Source organism: Siniperca chuatsi, linkage group LG8 (assembly GCF_020085105.1).
Source record: "Siniperca chuatsi isolate FFG_IHB_CAS linkage group LG8, ASM2008510v1, whole genome shotgun sequence".
Taxonomy (NCBI): domain Eukaryota; kingdom Metazoa; phylum Chordata; class Actinopteri; order Centrarchiformes; family Sinipercidae; genus Siniperca; species Siniperca chuatsi.
In genome coordinates this window covers 31528914-31555060 of record NC_058049.1, presented here as the reverse complement: position 1 = coordinate 31555060, position 26147 = coordinate 31528914, and the positions used below count along the sequence as shown (strand labels likewise).

The window sequence follows — 26147 nt, the reverse complement described above, 5'->3', positions numbered from 1 at the left end:
GCCACCTTGGACTCAATCCCCTGCTTCCACCACTGCCAGCCGGTAACCTAGCTGCCTTTTGTCTGTTCATTACCTGTCTGCTTACCGGTCTGCCTGTACTTGGCTGTAAACCACATCACCCCCATTAAACACGATAGCCATCTGGCTACTTCACCTCATACCGCTTCCTGGTCATCTGCCTTTGGGTCCACATACCACTACACAACACAGCATACGACAGTCAACTTTACTAAATTGTAGCATTTGATGACCTATGTCCTAAATAGCAATTACATTCAAATAAACTACCCCTGCCATGTTTCCACTTTTGTAATCTCTTTCCTGGCACAGGTGTATTTGTGGGAACTGTGCAACAATGCCTACAGAGGCAGAGAATGTCTGCTGCAGGGAGATACCACGGGTAGTATGCATGCTTGGTGAATGAAATCGTAGTATAATGCTAACACTTGAGGAAAACAGGGTCTTCATGGGTGTGGATGTCTTGCATGTGGTTAAGGACGAAGGTACTCTCGGGCCCTGTTGTAGAAGAAGCTGCTGTCCAGTAGATGTTTGAGACAGTTTGTCACATTCCTTGTTCAGTGTAAAAACAGTATTTCAGTCATCAATTTTTATTTTTTGCACCCAGGTAAATGATGTTGGCCTCTCTCAGGAATTTCAGGATTTGAGGGTGACAGTCTATGACAATACTATCCAGAGTCACACCAGCTCCTTCCATGAGTGCAAGGTTCCTCTTCAGACCCTCTTTCTCCTTGTGGTATCTACTTCATTGCTCTGATTATAAAAATACAGATAAGTGTCATGGAAAAAATATTTTTTTCTGCACCCTGAATAACAAATAGCCTAAAAATAACTGTAGATTAGATCAGATGATGATGTAGCCATGCATGAAATCAGATATCCGACTGTTCGTCATGAATTAACACCATTTACATGATGCCGAGTTGCATGTCCAGTGCTGCTGGAGACGTTTCATCTAGACAACTGTTCCAAAAGAGAATACAGTTAAGTATGAAAACGCACGTTAAAACTGTCTGTAAACTGAAGTTCAGTGCTGGCTGAAGAGAGAGAAAGCTGCGTGTGGCATGTGCTCTCACTCTATTGACTGGAAAGCTCTTTTACGCACAGTTGGCTTGTATGCACACATGAACAGTTGATGCCACAGTAACTGAATGAGTGGAATAGGTACAGACACCCCGCACGTTTTGTTGCCGCACTCTGGATTCAAAATAATAAAAATATATGAATTAGATCAGATGATAATGTAGCCTGATACAGTATGACATCAGTAACTGTCAGTATGACAAAGCATTGTCCATCATATACCAATTACATGATTCCTGAATTGCATAGCCAGGCTTGACTGAGACTTGAGGTTAAGTAGGGCGCAGTTACTGAGAGTATAGAGGTCATTTTGATGCATTTGTCATAACATGATGCATTAGTGTCATGTTATGTCATGTTTGTGCTACTTTGAATTTACGCCTGTCAATTTGACAGAGCGACAGATCCACAGTCTGATATCAGCACAGCACATTTTTTTAAAATCACATATCTTGTCAGCCATCAATACTGCATCCCCTCCGAGAAGTAACAGGAATTGCGCCAATCAGCATGACCGACGGGTGGCCAGCAATTTCCCGCACCAGGTCTCTGGATCAGCACCTTCAGCAGTGATTATGACGCACTTTGAAACAAATACTGTAAAGCAGGAGGCCGCTATTGAGTGCTGATCTACTGATCTCTTAAACCTTATCTTTACCTTTATTTAACATCAGCAAAGTTTTCAGCTCACCGTAGGCACCCACCCCCCTTAAACAAAAACATTATTCTATGCAACACACAGTAAAAAGTATCTACCTGGTGAGTCTGCCCTGACTGAGTCGCTCCAACATGCCATCCTGTGCTGTCTCTATTTACATCCTTGTGTCCTGGTGTCTTATGGACAGGGATGGAAAATTCCACTGTATTAGACCGTTAAGACAAAAAATGAACAACAACAAAATATTAACAGCTATATTGCTTGAGCTAAAATGAACACAGAAAACTAATCCAACAAATTATTAAAATGTTTAGGTTAAAAAGTCTGTTGACTCAGTGACAGTCTGCAGGATCTTATGTAGAATCCTGTGGATCTGGAATGTCCATAAAAGAGCTGCCTTCTAAAGGGTTCTGCTCTTCTTCCTCCTCCAGCTCCAAGTGAGGTCTCTTACATGGTCTCTTTATTGGTGGTGATGTTAGGAATGGTAGTGAAGCTTTGAAGTCAATAGTCGAGGTGCCAACACCAACATCAGTGCAGGACATAGTTTTATGCGTGCCTTCAATACATACAAACAGACATTCAATATTATGTTAGTCGTACCAAATAAAAAAATGAGGAGCAATTACAACTAAACTACAGAATCATAACGAATGACATCACATAATAAAATAACTGTTGGTCAACAAACCAACACTTCTGAAATGAGGTTGGAGAGTTTTGATAGTGGGTCAGTCAGGTAGGCCACATGGTGTACCATAGCCAACTGTCCAGATGTGCTTTCCTAAACACAGAGAACAGTAAAGCTTAATGCATGCATTTTTTCAAATGGCAGAAGAAAAATAGCAATAAAACACATGAATGCAGATATAACTCTAATTACTAGGGTAGATACAGTATATAGCAGAATAGCAAAATCTTTACAAACCTTGGCCTGTAACATGGATTAATGCAAATAAATCCCTCAAAAGTATTTAAAGAAAGTTTTACTGGAAGTGGGCCAGTGTGAGCTTCATACTTGAGAAGTTTGAAAGCTTGAAAGTCCATTTCAACAAAAACAGTACTGACGGTACTAATAACAGAGCTGAATCTGAGTGGTTGTAGCAGTAGCTACTTGCTAATCTTTCAGGTCTAGAAGCCTAAATGTACAGTTCTACAGCACAACAGACAAGATGTGCCTCCAGGTCACAATGAAATTACCAATCGCATTCTAATCAGCTGTAACTGTACTATGCTCATGTTTGCTTTGAGTACATGTCTCTATGCTCAGTCTAGCAGTGATACACATACTCAATACCTACATACTGTAAAGCATGCTCGTTTGCTAAATTACAGATGGTCAGAAAGTGCAACATGCCCACAAAAACGGACTGGGTTGTCTCATTTTAGTGTGTGAGTTTGTAGGAACAGCAGACCACTGAAAAGGTGACATTTTCATAAAATGTCACCATTAATCTACTCATACTAAACCACTGACTAGGACTGGGACGATTCATCGGCATAATCGACGTCATTGATTACAGAAATACGCCGATTTGCATATTGAGCGTCGATGCGTCGCAATGAAGTCTGGCTGCACCAATCAGAGCATGGATTCTCCCGGGGGACAAGCTGCAGCAGTCTCCCCTCGCTCTCCCCTCCTGTGCGGTCTAACGACAGTCGCACATGCTCTGCAGAGAAACACAGAGAGAGAGATCCTCCTGTTTATGTAGGCTTACTTGTGCCGTTGTTTTGTAAAAGCTTGTAAGTGCACCTGTTGGTGCCGATGTCATTCGGTACGATGGGTTTGATCGTTTCGATTGGCGACGTCATTAACAACAAGCCTCCTCCATGGCTCAACTGCTGCTGTGAAAGCAGAACCACGGGTGAAAACATCCAAAACAGGAGCTGTGGTTTTTGGGCGACTTTATAAAACATAGTGCTGATGAAGAAAATCACAGAGCAGACACAGACAGGGAGAGAGAGGTGGGGCAAGCAGGTGTGTGTGTGCATGCAGAGGCCAGAGGTGTAGGGGTGTGTGTTTTAATTTACTCTTTCAAATATTATAATATTTTCAATAGACAAATATATTTTTTGTTGCAGAATAATGCCCTGCAGTACATACTTTCTTTTTAGTTACATTTGTTTGTTTTTAAGAGAAAATTATTGAATCAAATCTTGAAATATTAAAGAGATATTAAAAGTTTTTGATGTTTATTTTGGGTAAATTAATTGTTATATTAATCAAGTAATGAAAGATAATCTTTAGAATAATTAATAAATTAGCCATTAGGTAATCGTTAGATTAATCGATTAAAAAAAATAATCGGTTGGTGCAACCCTACCACTGACCCTCATGTGTTAGAACCTTGAATAAAATATACGGAGCTAACATTTTCAGACAGTTAAATCAAGAATGACCGGATCTGGAGATGGTAAACGGATTTAGTTCATGCCTACATATGATAGCTGCTGACGGCTTATATTACTAGTAAACTAAAACTAATTTAGGTCTGTATGCGTCACTTTTTAGTCTATAGCATTTAGTTTTCATTACACTGAGAAATTCTCTGCAGTTTTCTATGAACTAAAGACCGTACCTTTGGGTGTGACAGCAGTTTAAATAGACTAACTGGAACGTACTACATAGACTAACTTCACTGTTCATCAAGTATGCCACGTCATAAGCAAAGACAACTCTTGCAGCTAATGTTATGTGGGAGAAGCTGTGCACAGTATATATTGGCAGAAGGCTGATATATATGATACATATTGGATGAATGCTTAAACATACAGTATATGCACATATACATTAGTAAATAATGTAAAAAGTGTTTCACATTTCACAACTTACTAAACGGTTAATTTGAAAATGTAATAAAAGCTATTATCCTCACCTCCATGAGCAGCATAAAATGCTCTCTGTCAAATAGATTATGTACTGTTTTCAAGAGTCAAACTAATACTTCTGCAGTCCAGGTTTCAACCTCTGCTGTGATCCACACTGAAGGAAAAAACAGTCAAAACCACATACCCTGTGCATTTACTGTAATACCATTTTAGAATTTCTAATCAGTCATAAATGTCAACCAGTATTCTTCCACTTCTCAGTCCAACTAAGCAAATGTATATATGTCTTCCTGGTTCCATACTTGAGTGTCCAGTCTCCACTGTGGATCCTCCAGTCTAGCAAAGAGCACTATTACTCCTGTGTATCCTGGATGATTGTAGCTCAGGTCTCTGTTGGTTATAGAAAATACCTTTTTCCTGCTTTTGTCTTGCGAAACAGCCTTGCATTCAGTATTGCCTCCCTGATTAAAACTGGTTCCATCTTAAGACCCATTCGGACAGGATTAACATAACGGGGTGGTGGGGAATGAAATCTTCACAGTGCTTCTCGGTAATTGAACTCATCGTTCCAGACAGCATTTTAACCCTTGTGAAATTACAGGATGTGTTCTGTAATAGATATGGACATTCAGGTCTAGCTCTTTCAGATCAGAGGACTTAGAGCTTAGAACTGAGGCCAGAGCTGCACAACTTCTCCATGACAGTTTACACAGATTCAACCTTAATGGACATAAAAGTTACTGTAAACTTTATTCTCGTATATTTTAAGTTCAGTGTTATGAACTGCTGATGTTCCTTGTCTTCAACAGAGATAGGCCAACATTGCGTGTCACTCCATTATCACCTTTAGTGTTGAATCTAGACAATGTGTGCCGTTTGAAGGTCTGGACCACAGTATGGAAAATATCATGTTGTGAATTGTTTTGGTTTAAATTAAATAATGCAACTCATGTTGTTTAGTTCAAAATAGTTTATAAAAGAAATGTTAAAACATACTATTTACATATTTACAGTAAATATGCGTAATGGTAATAATTGTGTTACTATGGACAGTAATAAAAGGAAAGGAAGTTGCAAGGAAGTAACCCATCCACTGCTTTCTTGCTAGTTTTAGTGATAGTATGAATGTGAGATGTCAGGTGCCAAAGTCCGTTTGTTTACTTTTTCCTCTGTAAAACTGTAGCGTAATGGCGAGTAAAAATGTTCAGTTTGAACGACACCAGTTTTGGTCATTATTTGAAGCGTCCACGGCACAACATATCACTGCTTCTTTGGTTTCAGTAAACAAGTGATGAACAAGGAACTTGCCGTACTTTTTCTCTTTCAGCACATTTAGCTCTCTGAAAGTTAATGGAAATGTGAAATATATGTCCTGAATGTTTTTATCTTTAGCCCAGTCCAGAGTGAACTTCTGTGTTAAGACTGTTTTCCCAATGCCAGACCTTTTGTCATCATTGTCCCAAATGGCTCTTCTTGTCCAGGTGAAGATTTAAAGATATTTTTAACTAAGATTTTTTGTTCTGTTCTTACTGATTTCCTGGATGCCATTTCAATCTGTCTGACCTCATGTTCCATGTTAACTTGTCTGGTCTCTTCCTCTGTGATGTAGAGCTCTGTGTAGATCTCATTCAGAAGTATTGACTTTCTTGTTGTGATGATTTGCTGAAACATCTTTCTCAAACTGTGTTTGAGTTTATGTTGGCATTCGTCAAGTCTCTGAATGAGTAAACAACAGATGACATTACTGAGAGAATATACCAAGTAATGAAAACATTTCATGGTAAATCAGCATACCCTGTACAGTATTGCTGGTATAAAGTTTTTTATGTGTGTATATATGATTCAGGACTGCTTAATATTTTGTTCCTGTATCCACCCTGTCTGCTTTCTCCAGCTGACACTTTGGGATGATGATGATGCCTTCCTGGTTGTCGGCCTGCTGCAGGTACCACTGGAAGTGTTTGAGTTCATTAGCTCCCAAATCCAACAATGTTTTCAACAGCAGCTCTCCACTTTCCATTGTTACATGCTGTTAAAATCAAAGGACATCTTCAACTTGTGGAATGATGATGTAGTTTCCAGCCATCCACATACAGTACAAGATTAAATTAACCTTTACACAGATGATATATTAATATTCCTACAAAACGCTTTTACATCCTAACAAGAAACTATTAATGTAATTTATAACCTCCTGATGTGGAAAAACTTGTTCTTTTGGTCAATCTTCACTTTGATGAATAGAAGAATAAACTTGATGTGCCTCAGTTTTCCTTACTTGAATATATGCGTTTATTACAACACAAATCTGATATCAGAGAAGATCTTGGTGTCATGGTTTTGGGTTTGCATTCAGTTATTTCCTGTTTTATCTTTGTTTGCTTTTCCCGCCTCTTTTGATTGTTTGCCCCTGCTCTGATTAGGTTCACCTGTGTCTTGTTACCCCGACTTTTCCGAGGAAGAGTACCAGGTGATTTGTGACGTGATGTGCCTCAAGGACATATGGGATGAGATGAGTCCCACAGAGAGGCAATCATTTTAATGGTAGAAGCAAGATTGTCGACATTGCCTGGGCTGAGGGAGGCCATCCTTGAATGGCTCACAGACTTCCTCTATACCCAGACACCCCAGCTGATGCTAGCCTCCAGTCTTCAAGTTCCCAGCCTGCACCCCTGCCTGCTACTCCTCAGTCTGTTTCTCGGCCAGCTAGTTTCTGGCCTGCTAGTGCCCAGCCTGAATCTTGGCCCGCTAGCCGCCCTGCTAGCCCCCTGCCTGCTAGTCTTCTGCCTGCACCTCGGCCTGCTAGCATCCAGCCCACTAGCAACCTGCCTGCCCCTCAGCCTGTCCTTCAGTCAGCTAGCCCCCAGCATGCTAGCCTCCAGGCGTCATTCCTGCCTGTTGTGCCTTCCCGCTGCCCAGCTGCTCGTCCTCACCACTGCCCTGCGCCAAGTTAATTGGCGCAGGGCAGTGGTGAGGTGAGCGCAATTAACTCAATGGACATGGGCTGGTGGAAGATGATCTTTTCTGCAGTCCTGACTGTCTGCTGTAGTCTGTTCCTGTCCTGTTTGGTGGCCAACCAAACCAGACAGTGATGGATATGCAGAGAACTGAATTATTCAATTCAATTTTATTTATAAGGCGCCAATTCATAACAGAAGTTATCTCATTGCACTTATCCTATAGAGCAGGTCCAGATCATACTCTTTATAATATTTGTAACCCTTTTGCCAACCAGCTCGTTATTAACAAGGAATAACTACAGTATATAGACTCCTTTAACTTCCAAATTTAACACTGGCAAAAGAGACATCCCGATGTATAAAACCTTTGTCTAGGGTAAAAGTATGATTCTAGCTTCAGAATAAATGAAAGGATTCTCAGATATAATAATTTATAATTAGTCAATAAACAGGTACCTCTAAATGTAATTACCTTGTGGTTATTTTCCTTTTACAGTGTTGATTTTACAGTGTACAAATGCGAGACTCACACATTGGATATGTTTTATGCTTTTGTATTAAAAAAGGTTCAGTTTTAATTCAAATGTATTCACTATAAGAAATTCCCCCGACATAAATTATTTACCACGAGTCATTCCCACCACGAGTGCACTCGATTTTGAGTTGGTGCGCGTTGGAGCTCAAATCCTTTGAAATAATTTTGAATAATCCTACCAGTCTGCAGTTCACCATTACGGCCAAAAAAAACGAAGGAAGTACATCGATGAGATGGGCACACGGAATCCGCTCTCCTGGCTGTCGTCCTCAACGCAGGTGAGTGCGGGTGTTCGTCTGGTGATCACGTCATCTCTCTCTCCCGACTGGTTCCGAGGTGAATTAGCAAAGACACGGTGCTAGCAACTTTAGCTTAGCTCTTCCAGCTCATTCTTCAGAAAACGATTTAAACTCGCCCCAGGCTGCACGAGTTGTCTGTGAGTCCTCCGCAGTCCTCCGAAACAAGGGGAAGTTTTCCAAGCGTGCTGAAGCGCGGCTTTTAAACACTTTTTCTAGGTTTTGCGAGCTCCTGTAATGTGCGGCCACGGTCACTGCTGCTCCGTCCTTCCCGCTTCTCGTGTGGTGTGTTTTTTTTCTCTCTCTCTACGCTCTAGTGTTGCGTCATTACGTACACTCCAGTAAATCAAATAATAACAAAACAAACATTACTGTTTTTTTTCCTATTGAATAAACTATGAATTCTTATTCTATTTATAAACTTTTAACACTATGCAAATGCATATTTTAACTGTATAATAAACAATGAAATTATTCATCACAAATGAAATTACAATGCCTCAATGCAATTATAATAATGAAATGGTATACATTCTCGTAAATTAAAAAAAAACACAAAATACCCTGATATACTAAATAATCAGGTTATTACATATTATTTACAGAGACCCAACAAATTCCACCATGAGCAAGCATTTGGCGACAGTGGCAAGAAAAATATTCCTTTTAACAGGCAGAAACACGACAAGGCTCAATGGTGGGCGGCTGTCCACCGCTGCCGTGTTGGGTGAAGAGAGCGAGAGAAAGAGAGAGAGAGAGAGAGAGAGAGAGAGAAGGGGGGTGGGGGAGAGGGAAGCACAATGCAAATTCCATCTAGAATTTTAAAATAGCAATAATGTAATGGTAGTGGTAATATTAATATAGTAATAATAATAATAATAATAATAGGAATGATAATGACAATAATAGTAACAAAGCCAACAACAACAACTGTAGTAGCAGTTGTCCAGCAGGAACACGGGGGGAGCAGGTGGCCCACAACCACAGATCCAGTCTCTGCAGCTCCGGAGGTAGAAATACCTGCTGAAAGCGACAAAAGGAGAGAGACGGGAAATCACAAAACTACAGGAGAGAGAGAAGATGTCGAGTTAGTAACATGCAGTAATGGGAGAAAAATGCATACAAATGGAGATAGAGGAGAGAGGAAAGAGGTGCATCATGGGAAGTCTCCCGGCAGTCTAGGCCTATAGCAGCATAACTAAGGGATGGTTCAGGACTCACCCAAGCCAGCCCAAACTGTAAGCTTCATCAAAGAGTAGAAAAGGTTTCAGTCGTAGTCATCTGGACACTGTTGTCAGAGTCAAGACGTTTTTGCTCCCATCTGGAAGTCATTCTCAATTGTGAAAAAAAAATGGGATGGGAACTAGAAATTTAAGCTACTCTGTGTTACATAAGCCCTGGCCTCAGGAAGGAATATACCTGAGTATCTGTTGATTAGCTAGTTTCACCTGAAACTGACCTAATTGTTTCCAAGATGGCCCAATAATCAGTAATCAGGCCTATTGTTTTCTGGCTGCACCTACCTCATCACTATTAAGTACCTGATTAGCATATGATTGGCTTGACCAAGGTGTTAATACACTGTGGTAGACTTTGGGCAGATTGAATCTCAGACCACCATTTCTGTTCAAAGAGGGGTTTTCTTTTTTCACAAAAATGGCTTCCTTCCCCGTTCAAACCAACTCTTCTCTCTACTTAGAATCTTCACCTCGCTGTCTTCAAATGTGCGGTTTGTAGCTTTTAGATGCAAATGCACAGCGCTCTGTAATCCTGAGTTAGCGTGTTGTCTGTGCTGATAAAGTCTTTTGTGAAGTGGCTGTTTGGTCTCACCTATGTACCGTTCTTTGCAGTTTTCCTCACTGTATTGAATGGAGTAAACTACATTGCTCTGTTTTTGAAACCTTTTCTATGATGGAACACTCCTGGACGAATGAGGGACTACACCGTCTTCATCAAAGAGGAAAGTCTTAAGCCTACTCTTAAATGTGGAGATTGTGTCTGCCTCCCGAACCCAAACTGGGACCTGATTTAACAGGAGAGGAGCTTGATAACTGAAGGCTCTGGCTCCCATTCTACTTTTGGAGACTCTAGGAACCATAAGTAACCCTGCATGCTTGGAGCGCAGTGTTCTAGTTGGGTAATATGGTATTATGAGATCTTTAAGATATGATGGTGCCTGACCATTAAGAGCTTTGTAGATGAGGAGAAGGATTTTAAATTCTATTCTGGATTTTACAGGGAGCCACTGCAGAGAAGCTAATATTGGAGAAATATGATTTTTCTAGTTCTTGTCAGTACAAGTGCTGCAGCATTCTGGATCAACTGGAGAGTCTTAAGAGACTTATTCGGGCAGCCTGATAACAAGGAATTGCAATATTCTAAACTAGAAGTAACAAATGCATGCACTAGTTTTTCGGCATCATTTTGAGACAGAATGTGCCTGATTTTTGCAATGTTGTGTAGGTGAAAGAAGGCAGTCCTTGAAGTTTGTTTCATGTGGGAGTTAAAGAATAACTCTGAGGTTCCTTACGGTGGTGCTGGAGGCCAGGGCAATGCCATCTAGAGTAACTATATATTTAGATAATGTGTCTCTGAGGTGTTTGGGGCCAAGTACAATAACTTCAGTTTTGTCAGAGTTTAACATCAGAAAATTGCAATTAAGGCATGCTTGAAGTTGATATAATTGGGTATCATCCGCATAACAATGAAAGTTTATGGAGTATTTCCTAATAATATTGCCTAGAGGAAGCATATATAAGGTGAATAGAATTTGCACAGAACCTTGTGGAACTCCGTGACTAACTTTGGCATGCACGGAGGACTCACCGTTAACGTACAAACTGAGATCGATCTGATAGATAGGATTTAAACCAGCTTAGTGCGGTTCCTGTAATGCCAATAACATGTTCCAGTCTCTGTAAAAGGATATGGTGTTCAATGGTGTCGAACGCAGCACTAAGATCTAACAAGACGAGTACAAAGACAAGTCCATTGTCTGAAAAGGTAATTTGTAATTTTCACCGCTGCTGTCTCTGTGCTATGATGCACTCTAAATCCTGACTGAAAATCCTCTAATAAACTATCGTTATTTAGAAAGTCACACAACAGATTTGCGACTGTTTTCTCAAGGATCTTAGAGAGAAAGGGAAAGTTAGATATACTGTAGTTCTATAGTTAGCTAAAACCCCTGGATCAAGAGTGGGCTTTTTAAGAAGAAGTTTAGAAAAGAAACCTGTGGTGGTAGTTGGAGCTGATAAGTGACCGGATTGATCTGCTTAGTGATGGTGAAGGGACCAATGAATCTGGGACTGAGCTTCTTGCAGGGCAGACGCATTCTGATGTCTCGGGTCGACAGCCGGACATTCTGATCAGGTTGATAGGCTGGAGCAGTGGAGCATCTCAAGTTGACCGTCATTCTGCGTCTGCAAAGTACTTGTTGCAGCTGATGGTGAGCTGCGTCCCAGACCCTCTCGGAACCAGTAGTCTACCACTGGTACCTCTGATGGTTCTCCTGACCATAGGAAGAGAGGGGATTGGTAGCCGAGCACGCACTGGAAGGGAGTGAGTCCGGTGGTAGGTTGGCGGAGCAAGTTCTGGGCGTACTCGGCCCAACCCAGGAACTGGTGCAAAGGGTTCTGGTGGCCATGGCAGAAGGTATGTAGGAACCAGCCGATCTCTTGGATCTTCGTCTTCCCATTGGGCTGCAGATGGTATCCTGATGAGAGGCTTACGGTCACACCTAGGAGGGAGAAGAAGGCTTTCCACACTCGTGAAATGAACTGGGGTCCCCGGTCAGACACTACGTCTTCAGGGATCCCGTAGTAACGGAACACGTGGTTGAACAAGAGTTCTGCCGTCTCCATGGCTGTGGGTAGTCCCTTGAGGGTATCAGTCTGCAGGATTTGGAGAATCGGTCGACCACCACCAGGATGCAGGTATTGTTGTCAGAGGCAGGCAAGTCGGTTATGAAATCCACTCCCAAGTGTGACCAGGGTCTGTTGGGAACGGGCAGAGGAAGTAGCTCACTGTAGGTAAGGTGGCAAATGCTCTTTGAGATGCCGCATTCCTGACATCCCTAGCCATGTTTGGCCACCAGAAGCGGAGGACATTGGTAAGCGGATATACTATGGAGCTGTAATCTTTGATGAATCTTCTGTAGAAGTTGGCAAATCTGAGAAATCTTTGGAGCTCTTTGATGGTGGATGGAGTGGGCCAGGTCCTTATGGCATCTACCTTCCCCTTGTCCATCTGGATGCCACTGCTGCTGCTGATGTATCCAAGGAACTGTACTGAGGGCAGATGGAAGGAGAAGGAGATGGAATGGAGACATCGACAGCAGTAAGCCTGATAATGGTAGAAACCATCCTTCCCTCTTTTCAAGGCGGGAAGGATGGTACTCACCGTGGGACGGGGAGGACGAATAGGGCATGTTGAGATGACATGCCCCATGCCACCACAGTACAAGCATAAGCCCCGGGACAGCCGCTTCTGCTGCTCAGCTAGTGTCAGTAAATTATTTTCCAATTGCATAGGTTCGGGACCTGGTTCTGGAGGGCTGATGGATTCTGGCTGGCGGAGGGATGGTGCGAATAGTGGCTGGCCTTGGTGTTCCTCTAGACAAGACTGCATACAAGTAGCAACTCTGATGCAGAGCTGGATGAATCGTTAGAGACATATGCAGCAAGATGCAACCACATGCAGTGATTGTTCGTTCCATCCGCTGGCAGCTGCGAGAGTCCTGAACCTTAGTGTGAAGTCATTTATGGATTTAGAACCTTGTTTCAGATGGTAAAGTTGCTCACCAGCCGACAAATCACCTGCTGGGATGCCGAATACCTCTTTGAAGTGGGTTATAAAGTTATTCAGAGACGGGGTAACGGGTCCATTTTGTGATCAGATGGATTCTGCCCATTGGAGTGCTCATCCATTTAACTGCGATATAATAAAAGCTACCTTGGAGCGATCGTCGGGGTACAGGTGCGGCTGCATCTCCAGGACCAGCAAACACTGCAAAAGGAAACTGTTGCAGTCCTCCGCCAAGCCAGAGAAGGGCGCTGGTTTTGGCCATGGGACTGTTATACACCGGTGGTGAAGGAGTGACTGCGGAAGTGGCGGAAGTGATGGCTGGTGTGGAAGTAGGTGAGCTAGTGGTGAGTAACTCGCAAAGACCATCCACAAGTTCTTGACTGGGGACCATGGAGCTCATGCTATAATCCTTCGGTGTGGTCCGGTCTTCTGTTATGGACAGAGAGGCAGGAGACGCCAATATGGAAACAGCTAAACATGTCATCACTGGTCAGTTTTGGCAGGGGCCCAGAGAAAACTATGGAGTCTGGCATTGTCTTTGCATATGTACACACCGACTCAACATTAACTTAACTAACTACAGCAGCTAACAATTTAGTTCCCATGGTGCAGAACCGCGTTTCCAGTTCACTAAGTCTCACCTCCAAAAAATAAACTACATTTATTACATGTACCATTATCGCTAAAGGAGGCAGAGGAATAGCTCAACTTTTGACAACCGAGCAAGAGAGAGTAAGAGAGGGAGATAGATGCCATCGCTAGCTGCTAAGCTAAAGAACGGTAGTTAGCACAACGGAATAGCATGTAAACTGTGGGATTAATGAGAAAGTCGCTAAAAGAAGGAGAGAGCTATGAGTGCTTGAGCAGAACTAGTGTACATTTAAATGTATAGCAGATAATTAGCCGCTGTAATGAAGAATCAATCAAAATGAACTTGGATTAGCTAGGGAGCAGCAAAAATACGCTACCAGTAACACACAAACTCCGGCGAACAGAAATGAGACAATACGCTTACCGAGGCAAATCAACACGTAGTGACCCTTATGCTCCACACGGACACAGAGACTTTGCATGCAACTAACTTTGGCCTTAATCATAGCTTAACACACAGATGTGGTCTCCGACGCCATCTTGGACATGAGTCCATCACTTCGTCAGCCATATCATTTTATAGTTTCCCTTTGTCCAACGCCATGCAGCCTCAGCCGCCATTTTGAAGCCAAGAATCCATTTTGTCTTTCTCCTACACACACACACACACACACACACACACACACACACACACACCTGTATATAGTACATTTTAGTTAGGTTTCATTTTGTGTGCTTTTCTTTTGTTTATCTTTTAAATAAATGCTTGTGGATAATTATACTAGTTTCTTTAATGTTGCACAAGAGTAAATTCTGTCAACCTCTTCTATGCTGAATCCATCAACCTACCAGCTATTGATGGCAATTTTGGTTATAGTTATTAATCGAATCAATAATCAGAGTTCCAAATTGATAGTTATATTTTATGAGACTCAGTCAATTGATTGGCTATCATTTTCTTTTCTTTAAGAGTGGTGCCCGAAGGAACTTTGTTAATTAAAGTTATTATTTATTATCTTGAAATTTAATTCTGAAAATTAATTGATTGCACCTACACAATTTGGTGTCCCTTTTACCATTGTAATTGTAATTGTAAGTGTTGTATTTGCCCTTCCTGTACTCCACAGTGAAAGTAAATTCTTGTAGTCGTAGACCCCAATGAGTGAGGCGTGCACTGGGTCTCTGGGTCTCAAAGACCTACAGCGTGTGTTGAGTCTGAACACCTTACCCTGAACTCTATTCGGGTGAGACGGTGTAGTCCCTCATTCGTCCAGGAGTGTTCTATCGTAGAAAAGGCTACGACTGAAACCTTTTCTATTCGGGTGCTTCATGTCCACACCCTGCATGCACCATACACATTTTGTTTTGTCGTGGAGAGGCCCAACCACAGATTAATGCAGGCACTTGGGTGACAATGGTCCCTCTGTCTCATCATCACGCCGAACCTTATGAGCTTGCATTTCAGAACTTGATGTTTGACTCGAACACTGAGCAATGTCACTTTCTTTGTTTTTGCACTGGCTTTTTCAAGCTTGTCTGAAGATGAGATTGAGATACTACATGTATGATGCATGTAATAACACCCACCTTCAAGAGTCAAGATTCAATAGATTCAATAATTTATTGCCATATCAACCACAGTTGATTGGAATTTGTTTCAGTCAGTATGCTCAACAACAAAATATAACATATAAACATATAATCATATAGTACACACAACAAGGAATGACCACAAAAAAACACTCTTCCACAATTACAATGCAGTAACAATACTATAAATACAATAGTGCAACCATATGGCTCATGCCCTTAAAGTGACAAGTTAAAGTGCATGTGGTTGTTTATACAACCAGTGAAGCATTTAGGATGTGGATTGCTTCCAGATAAGTGCTATTGAGGAAGCGAGATGATCTAGACTTAATACTGTGTAGTCTTTTACCCAAAGGGAGAAGACTGAATAGAGGGTTTGCAGGGTGTGAGGAGTCCTTTAAAATTTTCAAACCTTTCCGTTGAATGTGAATGTGGTATAGTTCAGAAATGGAGGGGAGTACACAGGCACTTATTTTTGTCAAGTCATGACCAGTTTTTGTTTTTTGATTGTAAACTCTCCCATTTACCTTGGTCGATAGTATCAGAGAATTTACAAGGCTTGCCACATTTTAGTACACAGTCATAAGACATTTTGCTTTGTCTTTGATTCTACATTAATTCATTTTTGATCTTGTTGATGCCGTCGAAGTATAGAGTAGCCAGGTAGACCTGAAAAAAAAAATACAAAACTCAGTTAAAATATGTGGACATGTGTGTCAGAATGAAGTATCTAGGGATGGATAAGTAATTACATCCCACATTATATATAGCAAAGGTTTGTTTCTCATCAACTACAAATGTTTACCTTTTTGACCTCTGAGATGACCTCTGTGTGTTTTACTTGTAGTTTGTGGTTTTACTGCCCATAACTCAACTCATCATGAGCAGAGCTTTCATTAGAGCCTAATATGAAGGCTCTCTGACGACTTCGAAAAATTGACATTTCGTCTGTAGCCATCTTGGATTTGAAGTCAAATAGGTCAAATCATTCAACAATTATGAATTCCTCGTCCCAAAAAGCCCTAGAAACCATGGACTGTGCAGCATTGTAGGCCAAACCATTGAAAATATAATTTCCAACAGGGCCGATGGTAGCCATTTTGGATTTGGGGCTTTCACAAAGTTACCCATGGGCATGGGGGTTGAATTTGCTTTTTAACCTTCATAGATTTTAAATTCAGTGAGAAACAAACCTCCCCTTTCCACGGTCATGGAATTACTGGACAGTTGGCTGCTTATTTTTGTACCTGTTACCATTACCTGGCGGGTCGTCTCGGTCTCAATGAGTCTATTAAGCTGAGTTTTGCCTCTTGTATGTTTTTGTAGTCTGTTCTCTTTCAGGTCTCCATGGTGAAGAGGAGGTTGTGAGGCTCAGGTCTGTTTGGTGACACTTAAAATGCTTGACGTCTTTCCGGATCCATTCTTCAGGCGCCTGTCACAACCTGCTCATACTTTTTCCCCCTAGCAACAGTGTTGCCAGGTCTGTGGTTTTCCAGCAGAATTGGGTATTTTTTTGTGTCAAGTGTGATAGCAATTCTGTTGGACTTACTAAAAGCAGTATATATGGTTTGGCAGGGGTATATTTTGAATTCTGGTATTGGCCTGGTTGTATTGGCTGGTTCTGGATTGGTTTTGATCGGCCATTGGGCTGGTTTGTCACACAGACCTGGCAACCCTGCCTAGTGGCACAACTGTCTCGTTAGCTGGCAGCTAATAGCTGCTTGTACTTCACAGTACAATACGGCAAATAAACACAAACGTGCATGCTCACTTCGTCTTGTAAAACACACCAATCAATGCGCACATGATTCTGTGGGCCCTGGTAAGTGGGCTGTCCATTGTTTTATAGAATGTATAATTTTACATTCAAGTAGCATTAACACTAGCTGGCAGCTAATTTAGTTCATCCCACTTGATGGCGCTGACTATTTACTGTCATTTACCAACCCATTGGCACTTTAGACGCAGGTAACTATATAGTTTCACTTGTATATATCTGTGCAATTTAAACATAATCAATCAATCATTTTTCTGCCTTGCGCAAAGCTGATAGTCACACAAACTGAATGTAAACATAATTATTCTCAAACTCTTTAACTCCTCCCTCTAAGTGTCATTCTATATGACCCTAAGCGATTAAACTGGACATTGATCATTACATCTCTGCAATACTTGAATAACAATATCCTGTGTATTACTCATGTTTTTTTTGTTTTTGTTTTTTTTCCTATTTATTATTCATACCTGCTGCTGCAATACTACTTATTACTTATATTATTACATTGCATTTATACCGTATTATCATCATCAACCGGTAAACCCACTTGGTACTTCACACTTGTTTTATTTTATACTTATACCCACTTGGTACTTTATTTATTTTCTGACCTAGTTTTTATAGTATATTGTCTTATATATTTTTGCTAGTACTTTCTCCTGTGTGCACTAACGTAAAGACGAGCTGCTGTAACAAAGAGTTTCCCTTCGGGGATCAATAAAGTATTTCTGATTCTAATTCTGATAAGTGTTTAAATAAGGTGTCTCTCAAGCATAAGATATGTGCAACTGGCCACTAAATGTGTGAAAGATAGAACTCAAAACGCTGCTTTGATTTTAACCACTCTTTTATAAAATCTGTCTCATAAGTCCCAACTTTATAGGAGTGCAATACTAAATACGAAAGGATCGAAGTGGAATTGAGATCACACATGGAGGTCAGGGTGTAAATTAACTTTGTGTTATATTTACCAGAATTAATATCATGTTTCATGAGCTGAATACAATAACACCACAGACATGTTGCAGTATGTAACTTTATTGAGAAGACAAGATACAGGGAATGGATATGATCTGCCTATTACACAGCCAGAAGTGTGTGTGCGTGTGTGTGTGTGTTTGTGTGTCCCTGAACAGTTAAGGAGGGCACGGCCCTTTGCTTGCCACTTTCACATTCTTCTTCTGTTGTCTGTAGGAAAAAAAACATGGCATTACAGCATTGTGGTTTGGTTTGTGTGTGTGCATATGTGCATGAATGTGGGGGTATTATTGTAGCAATATTATTCGTAAGTGTGTGCAGAGAGTTGTGAAACTGTATCTCTATCCGTGTGTGTACTGAGATTTGTGAATACACTAATCTCTAAATGTGCATTAGATGAGTACACGTGTAAAAGAATCCGAAAATATGTACTCAAAAAGCCTCAATGTAAATGGCCTTTTATTTATGAGTGATAATTTTGAGTATTTAGCTAAAACGAGTTGGAAAACAAACAATTCTTCAGTTACACCTCAGGTAGGCCTCTCAATAGCTGTCTTTTTACACGTGACTTTTGCTACAGTCACGCTGCCATGCTGACCCTTCTCTACATACATACAATACTGTCTATTGCATAATGTACTACATCATATCTCGATATTAAGACAGACAACTCTAAGTATAATTACATGATCAAATTATATATATATATACACATACATATATATATACATATATACATATGTACACATATACATACATATATATATATATATATATATACATACACATATATACACATATATACATACACACATATACGTATATACACACACACACATACACACACACACATACATGTGTGTGTGTATATTCTTCATATATATATATATGAAGAATATATACATATATACACACACATTCTGGTGTACACTGTTATGACGTATCATATTACTCTTACATATACTATACGTTGCTGACTGCTGATACTAATCACACCACTATGTCACTTTGCTTGAGACGGTACTATTAGTGCATGTAAGACACATGCATGTATTAGTTCAAGTACAACACTAGTCGCGGGTAGCCTGGCATCGGCAGACTAATTTGCAAATGCGTCTGGAACCTCTCAGGGGCGTTATCAACGGGCGCAGACCAAAATGCCTCTGGACAACCAATCAGAGCAAAGAAACGTGCTGAGCGACACATGTAAGTTTGGGTCCGTTTTTAAAGCAGGAAAAAAATGGCGGCCAGGTCACAAACTTTCTCAAATTACAGCTAAACAGTACACTAAAATGTGTTTCTGAAAACATTTGAGGAGGGAAATAGGCAACGCAGCAACAGAATCTGGATTCATATTTGATCACCACTGCCTAGTTGGACAGTTTGATCTGAGTTTTGTGAGCCTGTGCCTTGTGCTGCGTCAACCAATCAGAGTAGCGAAACATGTGATGTGTGACTTCAAAAAATCTGGACCGGTAACTCTACACTGTCAGTCATCGTATCAAACCCGCCCCATATTAGATTAACGGCTGTGATTGGCCCGACCGAATCCAGGACGGGTGGAAATCTGTCTGAATGGGAGGGGGGCCAGACCACTGAAGTATAATATTGCAACAAAAATTCCCCTGTGGGCCAAAAAGTATTTTCCTCATAGGCCACCATTATAAAAGAGATGTGTGTAAAGCTGTTGACAGGACACCTCGAACTGCAAACAAGGTCAATTGATGCTATTGGTGATTTGATTTTCAAATTTACAGTACTCACCTCAAGGGCATAACATTGGTTTGAAAATGTGGGGGACACACAATAAAGCGGGGGTCTGGGCCTTCTCACTTTAAATACATGCCTGTTTTACTCCCTTTAAAAATACTAAATATAAAACAAAATTGCACAGCCATCATCTCATTGTAAATTTAATGGCTTATGTAGAAACATAACATATGTATCCATCCTTAACTTTGACATGTTAAGATGGCAAAAGACATCAATCAATAATTCAGTTTTTTATTTTTCTATCATAAAACTCATAAACAGTAACGTTACCACTCTGTCACAAACTGTCTGCGACTCACAGAGCGAGAGTGGGTCCACTTGATTACTATCCCAGCATACACTGGTGTCGCATCAGCTGGGCGGAGTTGATTTATACAGTCTATGTTCGCGCCGCAACGTTCTCAGTTATACATTTGTTTTTCACTGCGTGTGAAAAGGGTCATTTACTTGAGTCTCATGGTCAATGCGTGAGAGTTGGCATCCCTGTACTTAACGTTAGAGCCTGCAGGGAACAAACACAGTGTGGTACGTGTCTTTATGTTTGTGAACATGCAGGTTGCATGTTCAACTATATTTTCAGTAAGAAACCTGCACCAGACTAACCTCCACATGCTGAGACAAAATACTGTACAGTCAGCAAACACATCAGGTGAATAATCAGAATGCCTCTACACTAAATGACTAAAATCACATTCAATTTGTTGGAAAATTATCCAGGGGTAATTTTGAGTCAAATTAATTCAAAAGTAGTTACTAGCTATATATTATAGTGGCAGTGTTAGCTTCTCATTAACTTCTATTTCTAGTGTGATGTCCTGTTGCAGCTTGCTAGTTAGAAATGGTTGGCAAGCGACCTCAAATGCTTAGAAGCCTAAACAGCTGGAGAAACCTGAGAGAGCAGACTCAGAAACGAGCGTGCACATCATTTCACGCTGACTTATGATTCTGCTCGAATGTGCCTGTGCACGCTCAAATGTCGACTTGCAGACTCTCAAATCTTTTGTCGTCATATTTCCATAATTCTTGTACACATTCACAATCATCTGGGCACGCACATGTGGATTGAGATACAGTTTCACAACCCTCCACACACATTTGCAAATAATATTGCTACAATAATCCGTGCGTGTAGGCGCGTGTTACATGCCTGTTCTGCTGGCAGAGAACACACTCGGTGCCGTAGGTGTTTCCATCACTGCCACATACTGGATCATACTGCTTGGTGCAGGTTCCCCCTTCATACTTCTCACAGTTCGACTGGACACAAACACAGGCAGTCACATGATTATTGATTAGACACTCAGGTATTTAGGTTAGCTTTACACTTAGATTTGAATTATTATATTCTGAAAAAACTGCAGTTCTGGGACTTGTGCATTGGTCAATGTTTAACAGACATTTGATGTTAATGTTGCCTTGATGTTGCTGTGAGGGGCCGTCCAAGCCATAATACAGTCTGGCCCTCTCACATACAATCATTGTCCTTTCACAAACATATATTTTAACTCTCACACTAATTTATTTTTATTCTTACACCCACACATTTTCACTCTCTTATTTATATCTTTTCACTCACACATTCATACATACATACATATTTGCTCTCGTGCACATGCAGTCAATGTATACATCTAATATCATATATAATAAATGCATGTCTGAGAAGAATGTCTGCAGGTGAGAGACAGAGCAGAGTGGAAACGGAAGGCAGCTCATTTATCGCGCTGTGATTGGCTGAGACGCTCGAGGTCGGGTCTGAGGGGAGGGGGCAAGGAGCGCGTGATTTACATCTGCATTCAGGCCGCCATTGTTCCTGAAGCAGCCGGTCTCTCGTCTGCTCCGAAGCCTGCGGCACCACCGCAAACCTACGGCATGAGTTCACCGGGAACTCTCAAACAGCGAGTAATCTGTCTCTCTCTGCCGTTGTCTTCTCACATAGAACCGGGCTGGTTACAGTGAACTTAACTGACGTTGTGCTGGTCTGGCAGAAGCCTGCTGGAACTAGCGCTAGCCGTGAGACAGCTAGCTAACGTCAGGCTCTATGTGAACCAACAACGGCCGAGAGAGACGCGCTCCTTGCCCCCTCCCCTCAGACCCGACCTCGAGCGTCTCAGCCAATCACAGCGCGATAAATGAGCTGCCTTCCGTTTCCACTCTGCTCTGTCTCTCACCTGCAGACATTCTTCTCAGACATGCATTTGTTATGATATTAGATGTATACATTGACTGCATGTGCACGAGAGCAAATGTATGAATGTGTGAGTGAAAAGATATAAATAAGAGAGTGAAAATGTGTGGGTGTAAGAATAAAAATAAATTAGTGTGAGAGTTAAAATATATGTTTGTGAAAGGACAATGTCTGTATGTGAGAGGGCCAGACTGTATTATGGCTTGGACGGCCCCTCCTATGTTGCTGTTCTCAGATTCAGAGGCAAAAAAACCCAGACTGGGTCCAGAACTACAGAAAGTCAGTTCAATGTAGGTATTGGTTTAGGTAGGGGCAAGTCCATAAGTACATTTATAGATACGGACACGTGTTTCTATTATTTTGTCCACCCCATTTATATCAATGAGGGTAGGTAAATAACAGAAACACCTCTCATGATAACCCAATACAGGTCAACAGCAGCACAAACTACAGCCTCCAAAGTGATCATACAGTTGAATCAACACCTCATTAAAACAGTTTCAACAAAAACTACAAATTAGAACTGTCAGGAAGGGAGGATTTATTGCAGGACTGTTGTATTAGATTGTATTAGTTTTACTTGGGTGAACAATGACAGATATTAAAAATATCTGTAAGTAGAACTTAAAAGTCCTTTGTGTTGCAGTTCATTCCAGTAATAAGGTGTTACTGGAAACTTCCCCAGTTCAGAGTTGGTATGAGGAACTATTAAAGCCAACCTATCCTGTGATCTGGTGTCATGGTTATTAGCTCTGAACTCAACTAAGGCCCTGTTTACACCTGGTATCAACATGCGTCTTGGGTGATCCGATCACAAGTGGACAGCTCTAAGTACAGGTGAATGCACCCAAGACGCATTGAGGACGCATTGAGATCCGAACGCTCAGACCACATTCGAAGGTGGTCTGGGCCGCATATGGTCACATTCTTTTAGCAGTGTGTACGCAAGTGTGTCCTGGGCCACATTGAAGGACCGCCTACTCAACTGACGTCCTCTGTGTAAGCGGAGGTACGTACTCATTCGCGCCCCAACGGCGTCATGTTAAAGTGCAAAACAACAAGCATATTTTCCAAAATGTTGAACTATTCCTCTAAAGACAACAGAACAGACCATATCCGGGTTGGTATACATACTTGTCTTTGTAAAGTTTTGTTTCCTTATCCACATTACAACACCAGACTAGCATTTTCAAAATGCCTTTTTGGATGTGAAAACATCAGTGTAGGTTGTAGCAGTTAAAGCAAGAGTTAAAGATGAGTTTTCCACTTAGTTTGGTCATGACCTCAGTAAATACCTAAACTGCTAAACTGAAGACATGGCACTGTAAAATTCTGCAGCAGTGATAACAGTTTCCTTTATCTTTTTTCAATCTGTTAACAAGTAGTTGAAATAAAAACTCAGAATCAGATCACCCCCAGTCTTACCTCTCTGGGTTCAGCCAGATCTTCTTGTCCGGGTGCTCCAGACATCATCGTCTCATCACTGTCTGGAAACTGAGTTGCAGTCTCATCCTCCAGGGACAGGTCTACACACACACACACACACACTTGTGAGAGCCCTCATTGACAACACATTTCCTAGCTCTGAGGATGTTTTATATTTAGAGGAGTTTTATATTATTTTTCCTGTGTTAACTTAACCAGAACATTAAAACCAAGTCTGAACCTTCAAACAGCCCTCTGAAGAGGTGAGCACTGGACAAAAAGTCCTCATTTTGTAATAACACTCTTACTTCCAATATGCACACGCACATACCCACACAATATCTCCCCTCACACAAAAGAAGTTCATTATGTGAGAATGTAACCATGTAACCAGCTTTTTGTCCAGTTGAATGCAACCCAGCAAAGTCTCATGTTCCTCTGAACTTCCTCTTGTTTTGCTGCTCTTTGTGTTTTGCTTCTGTTGTCTGGAGAAACAATGTTGAAATTGAAGATGCTACTTTTGGCTGAAAAAAAGTGTTTTAGGACTAAATTTCGGGCTACAGCATAATAAACCTTTTTTAAAACAACTTTATTATCTTTAGTATCTATGTTTAGGCTTCACAATAATCTGGTCTGAGTTTACATGTTAATGTCAGGTATATGTGTTATCTGTGTACTATTTGATTGGTAAATAAGCATGGCTGCTTCAACCAGTTCAAATCAGCCATGAGAAGATGACATCTGAACCACAGAGTTAATGCCTTTAGAAAACCACAACTGAGAAAAAATGATCCACCACAGCTAAGGTGTTATGCCCTGCCATGGGTCCAAAACACATTTATTTTTACTTTTATTTCTTTTTTAATTAAACAAACAAAACCCTTTTGCTCACATAAATGACATCACTTTGATTTGACAGACCGATTTTAGATCATGAAGATGCACAGTATATTTTCAGGCATTTTCATCGCAATATTTTTAGCCTATTTTAAGTATTTTTACATAAAAAAATAAGTTAAGCAGGTTGTAATCATTCTTTACCATTACAGTCTCTGAACAATACACTGACAAAAAGTCCATCTCAACAAATCATTTTGTCCTCTAATGAGTCCTAAAATCTTATCTTCTTAAAAAGAGCGGGGTGATGTTATATTTTTTCGATACTTTAAGTCATTTTTGTCATTTTTCTAGACAATTACGCAGTGTTCTGCTTTATTCTGACAGTTTTTTATACTGTATCTAATTTCTAGAAAATCCTGTTTTACAAGAAAATTACACTAGAAACAAGTGGAAAATTCCTGCACTTTCAGCTGACTGTTTCTGGTATAAAGGAGTGAGACTAAACGACTTGTTATTATTGTTACTTTATGCTGTTAATGGACTCACCAGAGATAGAGAGCAGCAGGACAGAGCAGAGCAGCACAGTCAGCTTCATGACTTCCAGTGTGTGTACGTGTTTCTGTGGGCAACAGGTGTTTGTTTCACATATTATGTTTTCCTTTTATACACAATCTGTCAAGCTGTCCTCTGATTGGCTGTACTGTAAAAGTCAGGTGACACTCACTAGATCACCTGGGCCACAAGATTACACAACTGCATCAAAAGAATAACAGCCTGGAAAAACAAATATCCAGTTATATCTGCAAGTTATAACTGCACAGATAAGACAGGCAGGCACCCACAGCTAACACAAGCTTGCTAACTCTGTTACGATGGTTTGTGTTAACTGTTCCCCTTTTGCAGACATGGTGTAACTTCTGTAGAGACATGTCCGTCAGTTAGAACGGCTCACCTCTGCTAATGTTACTTTAGATGTCACAGGCACTCCAGATAGTAACAATCACAGGCTTGACAGGAGGCCTGTTAGTTATAGCACTAGCATAACCTCATTAGCAGATGATGCAGAGGTTATCCCTGTTCGATGGCTCGCAAGAGCAAGCAACCGGTTGTGTGGCCTGATCTGCAGTTACACCTGCCTACTACAAACCGGTTTTCAACCCTCACCAGCCCTGTTTATAGTCCTGTTGGCCTACCTCCACCGACAGGGTTAAACAACGCACGCTAGTAATAGGGGACTCCATTACCCACAATGGTAGATTAGCATAACCAGCCATTGTTTACTGTCTACCCAGGGCCAGAGTTTCCGACATAGAGGCTAATCTGATGGTGCTGGCATTACGTAGGCTGGATTACGGAACCCAGGCACACACCGCTACTAGCTTTAGCAACATCGTAATCTATGTCAGCACCAATAATGTAAGGATGAAGCAGTCAGAGATCACAAAAGAAAGCCTAGCCAGGACATTTGGGTTTGCCAGAAAGATGAGTGGGCATTGATTAATGGTCTCTCGTCCCTTACCCGTGAGGAATCTCTAGCGCTGGCACAGCACTAAAACGAAGTGTGGAGATAGCTCACTGCCATCTTGAACACCTTTCCTTTCATTCTTGCTGATACTCTTTTATCACACAACACACCTGACACTTTTCTCCACCCGTTCCAACCTGCTTGCACTCGCCTCTTCACCTCTTTTCCACAGTCTCCATTGCTCTGAACCGTTGACCCTAAGTACTTAAAGTCCTGCACCTTCTTCACCTCTGCTCCCTGTAACCTCACCTTTCCACCTGGGTCCCTCTCATTGACGC

At 41.2% G+C, this 26147-nt stretch overlaps 1 protein-coding gene and 1 long non-coding RNA gene across 2 annotated transcripts; both read right to left on the bottom strand.

Moving 5' to 3' along the window:
* Positions 1-79: 79 nt before the first annotated feature.
* LOC122880653 lies at positions 80-8723 on the bottom strand. The gene is made up of 3 exons (XR_006378995.1): positions 8260-8723; positions 2685-3426; positions 80-2540 (listed from the first exon to the last, which is right to left on the bottom strand). It is a non-coding gene; the product is annotated as an uncharacterized LOC122880653 (long non-coding RNA).
* A 9439-nt stretch (positions 8724-18162) lies between these two features.
* Positions 18163-24999, bottom strand: LOC122880670 (serine protease inhibitor Kazal-type 1-like). Its single transcript, XM_044206006.1, has 4 exons — positions 24891-24999; positions 23505-23605; positions 21039-21148; positions 18163-18328 (listed from the first exon to the last, which is right to left on the bottom strand). Exons 1-4 carry the CDS (start codon positions 24937-24939, stop codon positions 18277-18279), a joined length of 312 nt encoding a protein of 103 aa, XP_044061941.1. The 5' UTR covers positions 24940-24999; the 3' UTR covers positions 18163-18276.
* Between the last annotated feature and the right edge of the window lie 1148 nt (positions 25000-26147).